At 43.9% G+C, this 13,574-nt stretch overlaps 1 protein-coding gene across 1 annotated transcript in view; it reads left to right on the top strand.

Moving 5' to 3' along the window:
• Nucleotides 1-1,361: 1,361 nt before the first annotated feature.
• NFKBID (NFKB inhibitor delta) overlaps nt 1,362-13,574 on the top strand; it is a 101,657-nt gene continuing 89,444 nt past the window's right edge. Inside the window, exon 1 of the mRNA XM_030212047.1 lies at nt 1,362-1,482. Coding sequence (XP_030067907.1) covers nt 1,467-1,482 — 16 coding nt within the window. The 5' untranslated portion in view covers nt 1,362-1,466. The remainder of the gene's footprint in view (nt 1,483-13,574) is intronic.

Here is a 13,574-nt window from a genome sequence, read left to right as displayed (position 1 = left end):
TTATGCACTATTCTGGTCTTTCATAGAGGCCTGCTTCATATTGTCTATAGAGACAATTCTTTCTTGGTCCTCTGTACACATAGATGACATGTTTATATACTGCTCTGGCCTGGACTTTCACATACAGTGAGAAGTGCTTCTATACAGCTCACCTGTCTGTGTGATTTTGCAGATTGTTTTCTGGGTGGGGAGGGTTTTTTTTTTTTTACCATGGTACTATCAGCAGATCTTTAAAAGTGAACTTTTCATGACTAGAAATTGTCATCAGAAGCAAAAAAAAAAAAAAAAGGTTTGGAGTGTTACATGGCCTAATACAAGTGCCAAGAGGGAGAAGGCATTTGAATTACCCGTCCTTCTGTATGTGGCCAGTTTGCTGGGTCCCCGGGTACATCATATGCTGGAAAGGGCACTCTGTACTGAAACAGAAGGGTGCGCTACATGCACTGCACAACCGCAAAGTTTACTGCTGGGATTCCCGCTGCTGCAGATTCTCGTCCTTTGATAAGGGAAACAGACTGACTAACCCCAAAGTAGTCAAATAGTTTAAGCAGATACAGCCCTTAGTCAAAGCCCCAATTTCTTCTGATCGACCAGTAACAAAACTACCTCTAGTGACTTTGGAACAGCTATTGCTCGGGCTCAGGGTGGGATCCTCCTTTAAGAAAGGCATGGCTGACTGGCACGCTCCCAAGCTCGTAAAGAGCCAGGCACTTATTCAGTCAGGGCAGGTGCAATTCCAGCCTGTGTAGTCTGGTGACCCTGTGATCTGATGATGGAAGGCTGTGTAGCTGGTCGGATTAGCAGCACACTGCACAGGACAGTGTGCACAGGCTTGATAACATTAAAAGATTTCACGGAGGATGGGTTCTGGCCGTTTAAGAGCTGCAGGTTAGCAAAAGTGTTCTAGTAGTTCACTAGAATGTTGTTATCTTGAGATAAGTTCCCCTGTTCCAATTGATAGGGAAACTGAGTGCTAGAACCTGGTGGAAGGTATCAGAACCTGCAAGAAACCATAGCAAAATCTAAGGCGACAAGAAATGCAGAGCAGTACACCCCAATGATCATTAGCATGAAAATGTGCTGTTTCTTTAGTCTCAGATTCAGTGAAGGATTGTCCTGGCCGAAGGCAGAGGTTTCCTGCTACTTGCCTCTCAGATGGGAGCACATTGGATACGTTTGGACTTGGTTAGTCAGTAGACTTTATTTTGTTAATTAGCACTGAGGCAGGAAATGGATTCCCTCAGCATAATCAATCAATCTCTCGACGTTTTCCTTTTGTGAAAGGGGCGGAGTGAACTGCAGTTCCTCTTCATTATAAACAGGGGATTACTCTCGCTGCAATTTTTAATACTACAGCAAGCTCCTCGGTATAATCTCCAGCCTTTCTCAGGATTAGAAAGACGAGCCCAGGAAGGGTGGCCAATCACAGTGGAGGCAAGCACAGCCGGCCAGGCACCCAGTCTGGTATGCACTTGCCAAAAGGTAAGTCCAGCTTCTACCTTGCCTTCACCTTCAGCCAACGGAGGGAAGGGTCATATTATTAACAGCGCCCAGGGCTCTGAATAGAGCTGTCTTGGCAGAACAACAAGACTAAAAATATTCTTTAACATACTAATTGTCGTTATAACGTTCTAAACAAAATCAGCGTAAATTTTCAAGGTTAGTAAACAGGGAATTTATAAGTATTTCTTAAGGCTGAAATTAATAAAGCCACTGTAGCATTTTTCTAGTGGTTAGGGTGGTGGACTTTGGTCCTGGGGAACTGAGGAACTGAGTTTGATTCTCACTTCTGACACAGCCAGCTCCTTGTGACTCTGGGCAAGTCACTTAACCCTCCATTGCCCTATGTAAGCCGCATTGAGCCTGCCATGAGTGGGAAAGTGCGGGGTTACGGGTACAAATGTAACAAAAAATCAATATTTGTTGTCTGCCAGCGAGGATGATACACTTGCTTTGTTACAGAACACTATATGATATGTGTACGAAGCAGTGTTCACTATGTATAGAGGACTAGGACAAAGAGGTCTGTATAGACAGGTGAGCTGTCTGAAAGCAGTTTTTTCACTAAATCAGGGACTAGGACCGAGATGTTTCTATAGACAGGTGAGCTGTATATTAATTGTCTTTCTGTGTATAAGGAGGGACCAGTACAGCGTGGTTTCCATAGACAGGTGTATATGAAACCAGTGTGTTTTTTCTAGCAAAAAAGGTGCCGGTACTCAAATGCCAGGCCACCCTTCAGGGCTGGGGGTAATCATTGAGAGACCCACCCCATAATAGCCAGGCCCCCTGCAACCAGTCACAGAATCTGTGACAAGGCAGAATTGGTGTGTAGAACCTGAGCTCTTTCATTTTAGCAGACCATGGGAAAGTTGCTGGTATTCAGTACCTCCAAGTACCCCCTCAAAAAAAGCCCTTTATGAAACTATCCATTGTTCATAAAGTGCTAGCACAAAGTGGTATCTATAAAGAAGTGAGCTGTAGGACGGCAGTTTTTTAACTCTATATAGAATGAGAATGAATTGGATCCTATAGATAGGTGAGTTATATACAGCACAGTATTTGAAGTACTTTTCACTGCATGTGATGAAAAAACAGAGTGACCTCTATAGACAGGTAAGCTGTATATGAGCAACATGTATAGAATAAGCCACTGAGATATATTGCAAGCTGCTTGTGGGTTCAATAGTGGAATAGCAGGGGCTGCTGCAGAGCAACAGTGAGGTGCATTGGCAGAGCTGTGGAGACTCAGTAGGGAACTAGCAGGACATGCTGCAATGCAGAACAGATCTATTAGATTGTAAGCTCTTTGAGCAGGGACTGTCTCTCTTTGTTAAATTGTACAGCGCTGCATAACCCTAGTAGCGCTCTAGAAATGTTAAGTAGTAGTAAATGGCTCAGTAAGAAAGTTCAGGAGGAATGAGGTGCATTGGCAGAACTACTTATGTAGGTTTGAGCAGTGGAATGAGATCATCAAAGTGTAGAGTGAAAATGATTTTTTAAAATTCAAACCAGGTGCCCAAGGAATGGTAGAAGCTAGTACAATGTTTCTTGGTGTCAGACATTTCTTTCAGTGGCTATGAAGAGCCATAACTGAGCTGTATAGAGGCAGGGTTGGCGTTTTTTTTTTTTGGGGGGGGGGGGGGGTTAGTGTATACAGAGGATTAGGGCAGTCAGGTGAGCTGTATAGAAGTACTTTTCATTGTATGCGAAAGTCCAGGACCGAGCAGTATATAAACGTGTCTGCTATCTAAAGGCAATTTGCTTTTCTATGTGTACAGAGGACCAAGAAAGAACAATCTCTATCTACAAAACACTTCATTCTCTATGAAAGACCAGAATAGTGTGGTACATAAACTGGCCAGCTATATAGAGGCAGTTTTTTTTTTTTTGGTGTATACCGAGGACCAGGACAGGGCAGTCTCTACGCAAGTGAGATATCTATGAAAGACCAGAACAGGGTGGCCTATAAACAGCTGTATAGAGGCAGACTTTGTACTCGGTGCTTTGTGGTGAGCCGTGTAAAGGCAGATTTTTCAGTGTGTAGAAAGGACCAGAGCAAAGCAGTCTCAATAACTATACATATGGCGGTGATATTCAGTTGCTATCCATATAGCTAAGCTGTTTAATATAAACTGGCAAAAGACTTTCCTAACTTGAACCACTTAGCTGTACAAATAGCAGATAAATACTGCTACTATTTAACTATCAGTGCTGCTGTGGTGCTGAATACATGTGTATTTTTAAACACTATGGTTGGTGTTTTTAAAATCTGATTGACCGCTGCAGCTGTATGTGAACCCAGATGTTCTCTGCAGGAGGTGCTACCTGTCATGGGCCAAAACTGAAGAATAATCCAGAGATGTAGGGTATATATGAGCTTTCAAGACCATGCTGATCCTATCCTTAGAGGCACATTGGAAGAAATGGCCTATCATATATCTCAGCACTGGGTCTATGTAGTCTCAAAACCTTTTGAATAATTCTTTCATTGCTCCAATAACAAGCATCATTATCCCCCTGGTGAACAGACAAGGATAGTAACATAATAGGTGACGGCAGAAAAAGACCTGTACAGTCCGTCCAGTCTGCCCAACAAGATAAACTCATATGCGCTACTTTATATGTATACCTGACCTTGATTTGTATCTACCATTTTCAGGGCACAGACTGTAGAAGTCTGCCCAGTACTAGCCCCGCCTCCCAACCACTGGTGCTGCCACCCAATCTCCGCTAAGCTTCTGAGGATCCATTCCTTCTGAACAGGATTCCTTTATGTTTATCCCATGCATTTTTGAATTCCGTTACCTTTTTCATTTCCACCACCTCCCATGGGAGGGCATTCCAAGTATCCACCACTCTCTCCGTGAAAAAATACTTCCTGGCATTTTTCATGAGTCTGCCCGCCTTCAACCTCATTTCTAGGTCTTGAATCCCAGAGAGGTAGGATGGTAAGAAATCTCACTGAACAGTTCTGCTGTAGTAACCTGTCTCTGATGGCTTGGAGGAGGTCTCTTGAATGATGTCACCTGAGGAGATATTAGGGGTTCCCCCATGGCTGACAGGGTCATTGAAGAGTCTGCACTGCAGCCACTAACTCATTTACATGCCCAGCTGGGGCTAGGTTATCCCCTTATTTGCATCTGCCAGCAGAGTCCTGATGGGATTCCCTCCTCCTACACAATCACTTTCTCTTTCCTCTTTCACTTCTGGACAGGCAGGGAGTTTTATTTCCTCTTTTACAGTTTTCTTTCATGTCATCTGGTATGAACAGAAGTGAAATGCATCTGTGGAACCTAATGCTATACTTAATGCCTTAATTTACTGAGAAAGAGTTTGAATTCTATTTGCAGCCTGTACTGTACCTGTTCTGGGGTCAGTGCATGTGACAGGAGCTGTCACTGCTGCAGCCTGTACTGTACCTGTCCTGGGGTAGGCACTATATGTGAGTGACAGATGCTTGGGTTGCTGCTGCCTCTGCTTGTTTTGAGGTGGCAGAGTGTAAATGAGAAACGTGTAGAAAGCTGTATTCTTGTTTCGAATTATTGTTGGTGTTTTTCATCAGAGTGATCACAGTCGTGTTTCCCATAACATGTCACGCAAGTGCTGTGGCTCTGTCTAGCATTTGCCATTCTTCTGGGAAAAAGTTATTGTATTGAATATTGTGAGATGATTTTTCACATAGTTTAGGTGTGCCGTTTAATCTGTGGCTCAGAGAATGTTACATTAGATCACCAGACAGTTCCAAGTGACGCAAGATGTCTCCTTCCTATGCGCTAAAGCCACCTCTGTGGAAGATATTGAAAAGCAGGAAGCCAGATGTGCCTCTGTCTGTCTGCCTTCCTCTGGCGCTCTTATTTCTGCACTTGTTTCCATAAGTCTTATCAGTCACTTCCTCCTTACAGTGTACCAGTGTTTGGCTTTTTGTTGAATTTCTTATCAAAAAGACAAGAACCTTTATTCAACTTACAAATTAATAATACTCTTGTCTTTAATATAATAAAAGGATGAAAATAACTTTATAAATATGCCAGATCCCTGAGCCCTCCTGTCCTAAAGGTCACAGGCCTTACAGTATGTCTGTATCCAGAGCTCTTTAGTCCTAAAGGTGCCCATCCCTTGAACCCTCCTTTCCTAAAGGTGATAAGCTCTGTACCCCTGAGACCTCCAAGCCTAGAGGTGAAAGACTCTGTATCCCCGTGTCTATCCCCTGAGCCCTCCAGTTATAGAGGTAACTCTGTATCATTGTTTGCCGATAGGTTTTAGGATTTTTGTAAATTAATGGTCCTTACATATTGGATTTATTATGAATGGATTCCGGCATCTTTGGCTACCCTGTTGTTGCCTTACATCCCTACAAGTAATTTGCATTCTTGCATTGCTCTTCTGTGGTTGAAATACAGATGGCGGTGACTAGAAAGGGGGCTTTTTTTTTTTTGCCTTGCCCATGTTCTATGGAATATGCTTTTGCAGTCTTTGCGAGTTACACAGTAAGTCTTTTTATTATGGAGTAAAGCAGTAGCCTAATGGTTAGTGGAGCGGGCTTTGATCCTGGCAAACTGGGTTCAGTTCCCACTGCAGCTCCCTGTGACCTCGGGCAAGTCACTTAACCAGCTCCCTGTGACCTCGGGCAAGTCACTTAACCCTCCATTGCCCCAGGTACAAAAAAAAACAAAACAACTTAATGTGAGCCAACTAGGGACAGAGAAAGTACCTGTATATAATGTGTACAACACTGTGTACATCTAGTAGCACTATAGAAATGATTAGTAGTAGTAGTAGTATGTTGCTGTTTTGGGGCTGCTCTTTCTGGGGGTTAGGGGATCTGTTCTGGAGAGACTTTTATGGATATGGTTTTTTTTAATTTTTTATTTTTATTTCAGCTATTGTGTCAATGTGCTTTGCTATTATATTGAAGTTCTATTTCTTTTTCCGCTAGATTTTAATGTTTTTGGATTGTACACTGTTGTGATTTCCTGTGACTTTTTAGTGGTATATCAAGCTTAATAAACTATAAAAACTTCAAAATCTCTGTTCCATTCTGTATAAAACTCTGTAAAGAGGTTGAGGGGCATAATCGAACGCGAACGCCCTTCTCCATTATGTCCGTGAAGGGGCGGGACAGACCGTATTTTCGAAAAAAAAAATGGGCATCCATCTTTTTTTTTCGATAATACGGTTTGTGCCCGGCAAATGCATCGGATTTGTGCGGATTTGAACTGGGTGGTTTCATTTTTCAGCGATAATGGAAACCAAAGGCGCCCAGCTCAAAAACGAATAAATCCAAGGCATTGGGTCATGGGAGGGGCCAGGATTTGTAGTGCACTGGTCCCCCTCACATGTCAGGACACCCTAGGGGGCACTTGTAACAAAAAAATAAATACCTCCCAAGTCCATAGCTCCCATCCCTTGGGTGCTGAGCCCTCAAATCCTCCCCAAAACCCACTGCCCACAACTCTACACTATTACCATAGCCCTTATGGCTGAAGGGGAGCACCTACATGTGGGTACAGTGGGTTTTGGGGGCGGTTTGGAGGGCTCCCATTTACCACCACCAGTGTAACAGGTGGGGGGGTGGGCCTGAAGTCCACTGCACCTACTAACAACTGCTCCAGGGACCTGCATACTGCTGTGATGGAGCTGGGTATGCATACAGGCTGGCAAAAAAAGTTTTTAAAGTCTTTTTTTTTTTTTTTTTTTTTGGTGGGAGGGGGTTAGTGACCACTGGGGGAGTCAGGGGTGGTCATCCCCGATTCCCGCCGGTGGTCATCTGGTCATTTAGGGTACTTTTTTGGGACTTGTTAAATGCCTTTCTTTTTTCGATTATCAGCCGAAGGCGCCCATCTCTCCTCGGCCAATAAACACACCCCAGTCCCGCCTTCACCACGCCAACGACATGCCCCCATCAACTTTGCCCATTTCTGCGACAGATTGCAGTTGAAGACGCCCAAAATCGGCTTTCGATTATACCGAGATGGGCGCCCATCTCCCGATTTGGGTCAAAATATGGGCGCCCAACACTTTCGAAAATAAGGCTGTATGTCTCTCAAATAGCACAAAGAGACATAAAAGCTTTAAAAATCGGACAAAGGTTTAAACCCTCCTCTGTTGCCTTATATTTCCAGAAATGCTATTCCTAAAAAGCAGATCTTTAAAGGTCATTCTTAAAACAGCCAAGATGATCTGCATCCAAAGATGTTGTCGAAGAGAATCCTATAAAGTAGGGACTAAAAAGTGAAAGGTTGATTTTCTTGTTCTCTGCCTGTGATCATAGTACCTGACCCAGAATATAAGGAATCAGTAAATCTGACACATCATACTAGTGCACAAGCCTGGGGACGTAATGAGGGACATAGGATGAAGGTGAAAGGGGACAGGCTTAGGAGTTAACTAAGGAAATAGTGAATGCATGAAACGGCCTCTTGGTGGAGGTTGTGGATATGAAGACTGTTTCTGAATTCAAGAAAGCTTGGAACAAGTACATGAGGGGAAAGGAAGGTGTAGTTGATGGCATGGAGCATTGTGTTCAGTTTTGGAGACCATATCTTGCTAAAGTTGTAAAAAGACTGGAAGCGGTGCAAAGAAAAGCTACAAAAATGGTATGGGATTTGCATTGCAAACTGTATGAGGAGAGACTCGACGACCTGAACATGTATACCTTGGAGGAAAGGAGAAACAGGGGTGACATGATACAGACATTCAAATATATGAAAGGTATTAATCTGCAAACAAACCTTTTCCAGAGACGGGAAGGTGGTAAAACTAGAGGACATGAATTGAGGTTGAAGGGGGGCAGACTCAGGAGTAATGTCAGGAAGTATTTTTTCACAGAGAGGGTGGTAAATAAGTGGAATGCCCACCCGTGGGAGGTGGTGGAGATGAAAACGGTAATGGAATTCAATCACTCAAAAAAGGAGGAAATTTATTATACCAATCCTGGAAGCGCAGTGTTGCTTTTTTCTGTCTCTGTATTATTTTGTATGCTGTTTTACCCTCTTTTTTGTGACTGTACATACATATAAAGTATCACATACCATGTAAAATGAGTTTATCCTGTTGGGCAGACTGGATGGACTGTTCATGTCTTTATCTGCTGTCATTTACTATGTTACTGTGGATAGGCAGACTGGATAGGCCACATGGTCTTTATCTGTTGTCATTTTTCTCAGTTTTTTTCCTATAATAGACTTATACCTACAGTAATACCAATGTACCCAATTTCACTGTAAACAAGATTAATAGCTCTAGACACTTTCTAAAACGTTACTACTACTACTTATCATTTCTATAGCGGTGCTAGACGTACGCAGCACACTTGGACATGAAAAGACAGTCCCTGCTCGACAGAGCTTAAATTAGGACAGACAAACAGGACAAATAAGAGAGAAAGGAATATTAAAAGTGAGGATAAAATAAGGGTTCTGAACAAGTGAATAAGGGTTAGGAGTTAAAAGCAGCATCAAAAAAGTGGGCTTTTAGCTTAGATTTGAAGATGGCCAGAGATGGAGCTAGACGGCCAGAGATGGAGCTTGATATACCGGCTCATGAAGTCTATTCCAGGTATATGGTGCAGCAAGATAAAAGAAATGGAGTCTGGAGTTAGCGGTGGAGAAGGGTGCAGATAAGAGAGATTTACCCAGTGAACGGAGTTTCTGGGGAGGAGTGTAGGGAGAGATGAGTGGAGAGGTACTGAGGAGCTGCTGAGTGAATGCACTTATAAGTCAATAAGAGGAGTTTGAACGGAAACGGATAGGGAGCTAGTGAAGTGACTTGAGGAGAGGGCTAATATGAGCATAGCGACACTGGCAGAATATTAGTTGTGCAGCAGAATTTTGAACAGATTGAAGAGAAGAGAGATGGCTAAGTGGGGAGACCTGTGAGAAGCAAGTTGCGAGAGGTGATAAGAGTGTGGTTGAGGGTTCTGGTAGTGTGCTCAGAAAGGAAAGGGCGAATTTTGCTTATGATATAGAGAAAGAAATGACAGGTTTTAAGTCTGCTGAATATGTGCAGAGAAGGAGAGGGTGGAGTCGAAGATGACCCCAAGGTTATGAGCTGATGAGACAGGAAGGATGAGAGTGTTATCCACAGAAATAGAGAATGGGGGAAGAGGAGAGGTTGGCTTAGGGGGAAGATAAGAAGCTCAGTCTTGGTCATGTTTAGTTTCAGATGGCGGGAGACATCCAGGACATCCAGGCAGCAATGTCAGACAGGCAGGCTGATATTTTGGCCTGGATTCCTGCTGAGATTTCTGGTGTGGAGAGGTAGATCTGGGAGTCATCATCTCTAAAGTTTGCAATGACCTGCTCCTGGCCAAATCCAGAGGTCACTACTCCATCCTCATCCTCCTCGATCTTTCCGCCGCATTTGACACTGTCAATCATGATTTACTTCTTGCCACGCTGTCCTCTTTTGGGTTCCAAGGCCCTGTCCTCTCCTGGTTCTCTTCTTATCTCTCCCACCGCACCTTCAGGGTACACTCCCATGGATCTTCCTCCACTCCCATCCCACTATCTGTTGGAGTTCCCCAGGGATCTGTCCTTGGACCCCTTCTCTTCTCAATCTACACCTCTTCCCTGGGCTCGCTGATCTCGTCTCATGGTTTTCAGTATCATCTTTATGCTGATGACACCCAGCTATACCTCTCCACACCTGACATCACTACGGAGACTCAGGCCAAGGTATCTGCCTGTTTATCCGACATTGCGGCATGGATGTCCAACCGCCACCTGAAGCTGAACATGTCCAAGACTGAGCTCCTTGTCTTTCCTCCTAAACCCACTTCTCCTCTTCCTCCATTCTCTATCTCTGTTGATAACACCCTCATCCTCCCCGTCCCATCTGCTCGCAACCTCGGAGTCATCTTCGACTCCTCCCTCTCCTTCTCTGCGCATATCCAACAGACTGCCAAGACCTGTCGCTTCTTCCTCCTCAACATCAGCAAAATTCGCCCTTTCCTCTCTGAGCATACCACCAGAACTCTCGTCCATGCTCTCATTACCTCTCGCCTTGATTACTGCAACTTACTCCTCACCGGCCTCCCACTCGGCCATCTATCCCCCCTTAAATCCGTTCAGAACGCTGCTGCATGTCTTATATTCCGCCAAACCGATATACTCATATCACCCCGCTCCTTAAATCACTTCATTGGCTTCCGATCAGATATCGCATACAATTCAAGCTCCTCCTCCTTACCTACAAATGCACTCAGTCTGCGGCTCCTCACTACCTCTCCACCCTCATCTCCCCCTATGTTCCCGCCCGCAACCTCCGCACACAGGACAAAGCCCTTCTCTCAGTACCCTTCTCCACCACTGCCAACTCCAGGCGCCGCTCATTCTGCCTTGCCTCACCCTATGCCTGGAATAATCTTCCTTTACCCATATGCCATGCCCCCTCCCTACCCATCTTCAAATCTCTGCTTAAAGCTCACCTCTTCAATGCTGCCTTCGGCGCCTAACCGCTCGAGAAATATAAAATACCCCAATCTATCCACCCTATCAGATTAACTGGTCACTCGTCCTCTAGATTGTTCACTTGTCTTTAGATTGTTCTCTTGTCTTTTAGATTGTAAGCTCTTTGAGCAGGGACTGTCCTATGTTTGAATTGTACAGCGCTGCGTAACCCTAGTAGCGCTTTAGAAATGGTTGTTGTTGTTGTAAAGATGATACTGAAAACCATGGGAAGAGATCAGAGTACCAAGGGAAGAAGTATAGATGGAGAAAAGAGGTCCAAGGACAGATCCCTGAGGTACACCAACTGACAGTGGGATAGAAGTAGAGGAGGATCCACCAGAATATACATTAAAAGTGTGCTGGGAGAGATAAGAAGAAAATCAGGAAAGAACAGAGCCCTGAAATCCAAGTGAGGACAGCATATCAAGGAGTAGGCTGTGATCAACAGTGTCAAAAGCAGCAGATAGATCGAGAAGGATGAGGATAGAATAGAGACCTTTGGATCTGGCCAGGAACAGGTCATTGGAGACTTTAGCAAGCACTGTTTCAGTTGAATGAAGGGGGCGAAAGCCAGATTGAAGTGGATCAAGAATAGCTTGAGATGAAAAAAAAGGCAAAGGCGGTGAACAGCACGTTCAAGTATCTTGGATTGGAAAGGTAGGAGGGAGATGGGGCGATAGTTGGAAGGACAGGTAGGGTCTAATGAAGGTTTTTTTTAAGGAGTGATGTGACTACAGCATGTTTGAAGGCATCGGGAACAGTCGCAGTGGAAAGTGAAAGATTGAGGATATGGCAGATAAAAGGGATGACAGTAGGAGAGACTAGGTTCCCTTCTCCGCTACTGCCAAATTCACTCCTTCTGTCTTGCTGCGCCCTATGCCTGGAATAGACTTCCTGAGCCCCTACGTCTTGCCCCATCCTTGACCATCTTTAAATCTAGATTGAAAGCCCACCTCTTTAACATTGCTTTTGACTCGTAACCACTTGTATCCACTCGCCTCCACCTACCCTCCTCTCCTCTTTTCTCTACACATTAATTGATTTTGTTTGCTTTATTTTTTGTCTACTAGATTGTAAGCTTTTTGAGCAGGGACTGTCTTTCTTCTATGTTTGTGCAGTGCTGCGTATGCTTTGTAGCACTATAAAAATGCTAAATAGTTTCAAGAAAGAAGGAAAGCCAGGCATCAAAGTCAGAGAGAAAGGAAGGACTTTTATCAGGGGGTCAATAAATGACTGCTACTCGGAGAGGCAGAGGAGCGAATAGACGGATGGAGTGGACTTCGAAGGAAGAAAAGCAGTGATACTGAGGTGGAAGAAGAGGTTGAAATCTACAAGAGGGTGAAAGTAGTAGCCTGACACCACCTCTGCGGCCAACCGGGCGAGGAGTATGGGAGAAAAGATAACCTCCATGGCATAGGGCCACGACTGAAGCAGGGTCTTCAGGGTAAAGCCAAGTTTGTTAGGGTGCCTCAGTTACTGTCACCTCAGTTTTAGATAAATTAAGCATAAGTTGATTAGCATTGAACCAAAATTGCAGTATAAAACTCCTCAAGGAGACAAATTGATTAAACATCAGCAGTTACTGAGATTGGCACAAAAGTAAAAATATCATATGTGTAAATGCAAAACTCGTAATCCATGCTTCACGAGGATTAACAATGGGAGCAGATTAATATTAAATAAGGTGGCTGAAAGGACAAAGCCCTGTCGGACCTCATGTACAAGGCTGAACCAGTGTGAAACTCTAGAACCAACACGTTGTTTGTGTATGTCCATATAAAAAAGACTGCACCCTTGATCCCAAGTTCATTTAATTGGGTCAGCAAGATGCTTTGGTCCATAGTACTAAAAACTGCAGTAATATCAAGGAACAAAAAAGATACATTGAACATGATTGTTTAAAAAGAGGCAATACGGGATACTAAGAGAAGAAGCACCTCTATACTCTGCAGTGGTCTAAACCCAAACTGGTTATTATGAAATTGTTATTCACCTGTAGCCGAGATTGGATAACAGAGCCGGTAGTGGGTGGCGGGGCTAGTGGTTGGGAGGCGGGGATAGTGCTGGGCAGAATTATACGGTCTGTGCCAGAGCCGATGGTGGGAGGCGGGGATAGTGCTGGGCAGACTTGTACGGTCTGTGCCCTGAAAAAGACAGGTACAAATCAAGGTAAGGTATTGTAGGATAAATCACAGATAAAAAATTACCTGTGTCCAGGTTTCCCAGGCAGAACTATCTGCAAGCAAATAATCCTGTACCAGGTCTAGGGTGGGAACCTTGGTACCTAGCCAAATACTTCCGTTAGAAAGAACTGTAGCTGAGAACGCAGGCTGATATATATATATTAGATTTATTAATGGTATACAGGTAAGAAAATATCGCTAAGGTATACAAAATAGAACTCTGCAAAGCTTTGGCTGAATACAAAATTACTGGCTGATAAATATTACACTCATACGTCACACTACTAAACACTAATTCTTACTGGTTACCAGATAATATTACACTCGTACGTCACACTACTAAACACTAATTCTTACTGGTTACCAGATAAAATTACACCACTGATCAGTCACACTATGTTACGAGGTAGTACAGTTATTAGAGGCTTCTCCTGATCAG

The sequence above is a fragment of the Microcaecilia unicolor genome, chromosome 8, assembly GCF_901765095.1.
Source record: "Microcaecilia unicolor chromosome 8, aMicUni1.1, whole genome shotgun sequence".
Taxonomy (NCBI): Eukaryota; Metazoa; Chordata; class Amphibia; order Gymnophiona; family Siphonopidae; genus Microcaecilia; species Microcaecilia unicolor.
This window is presented reverse-complemented; position numbering and strand designations above follow the sequence as displayed.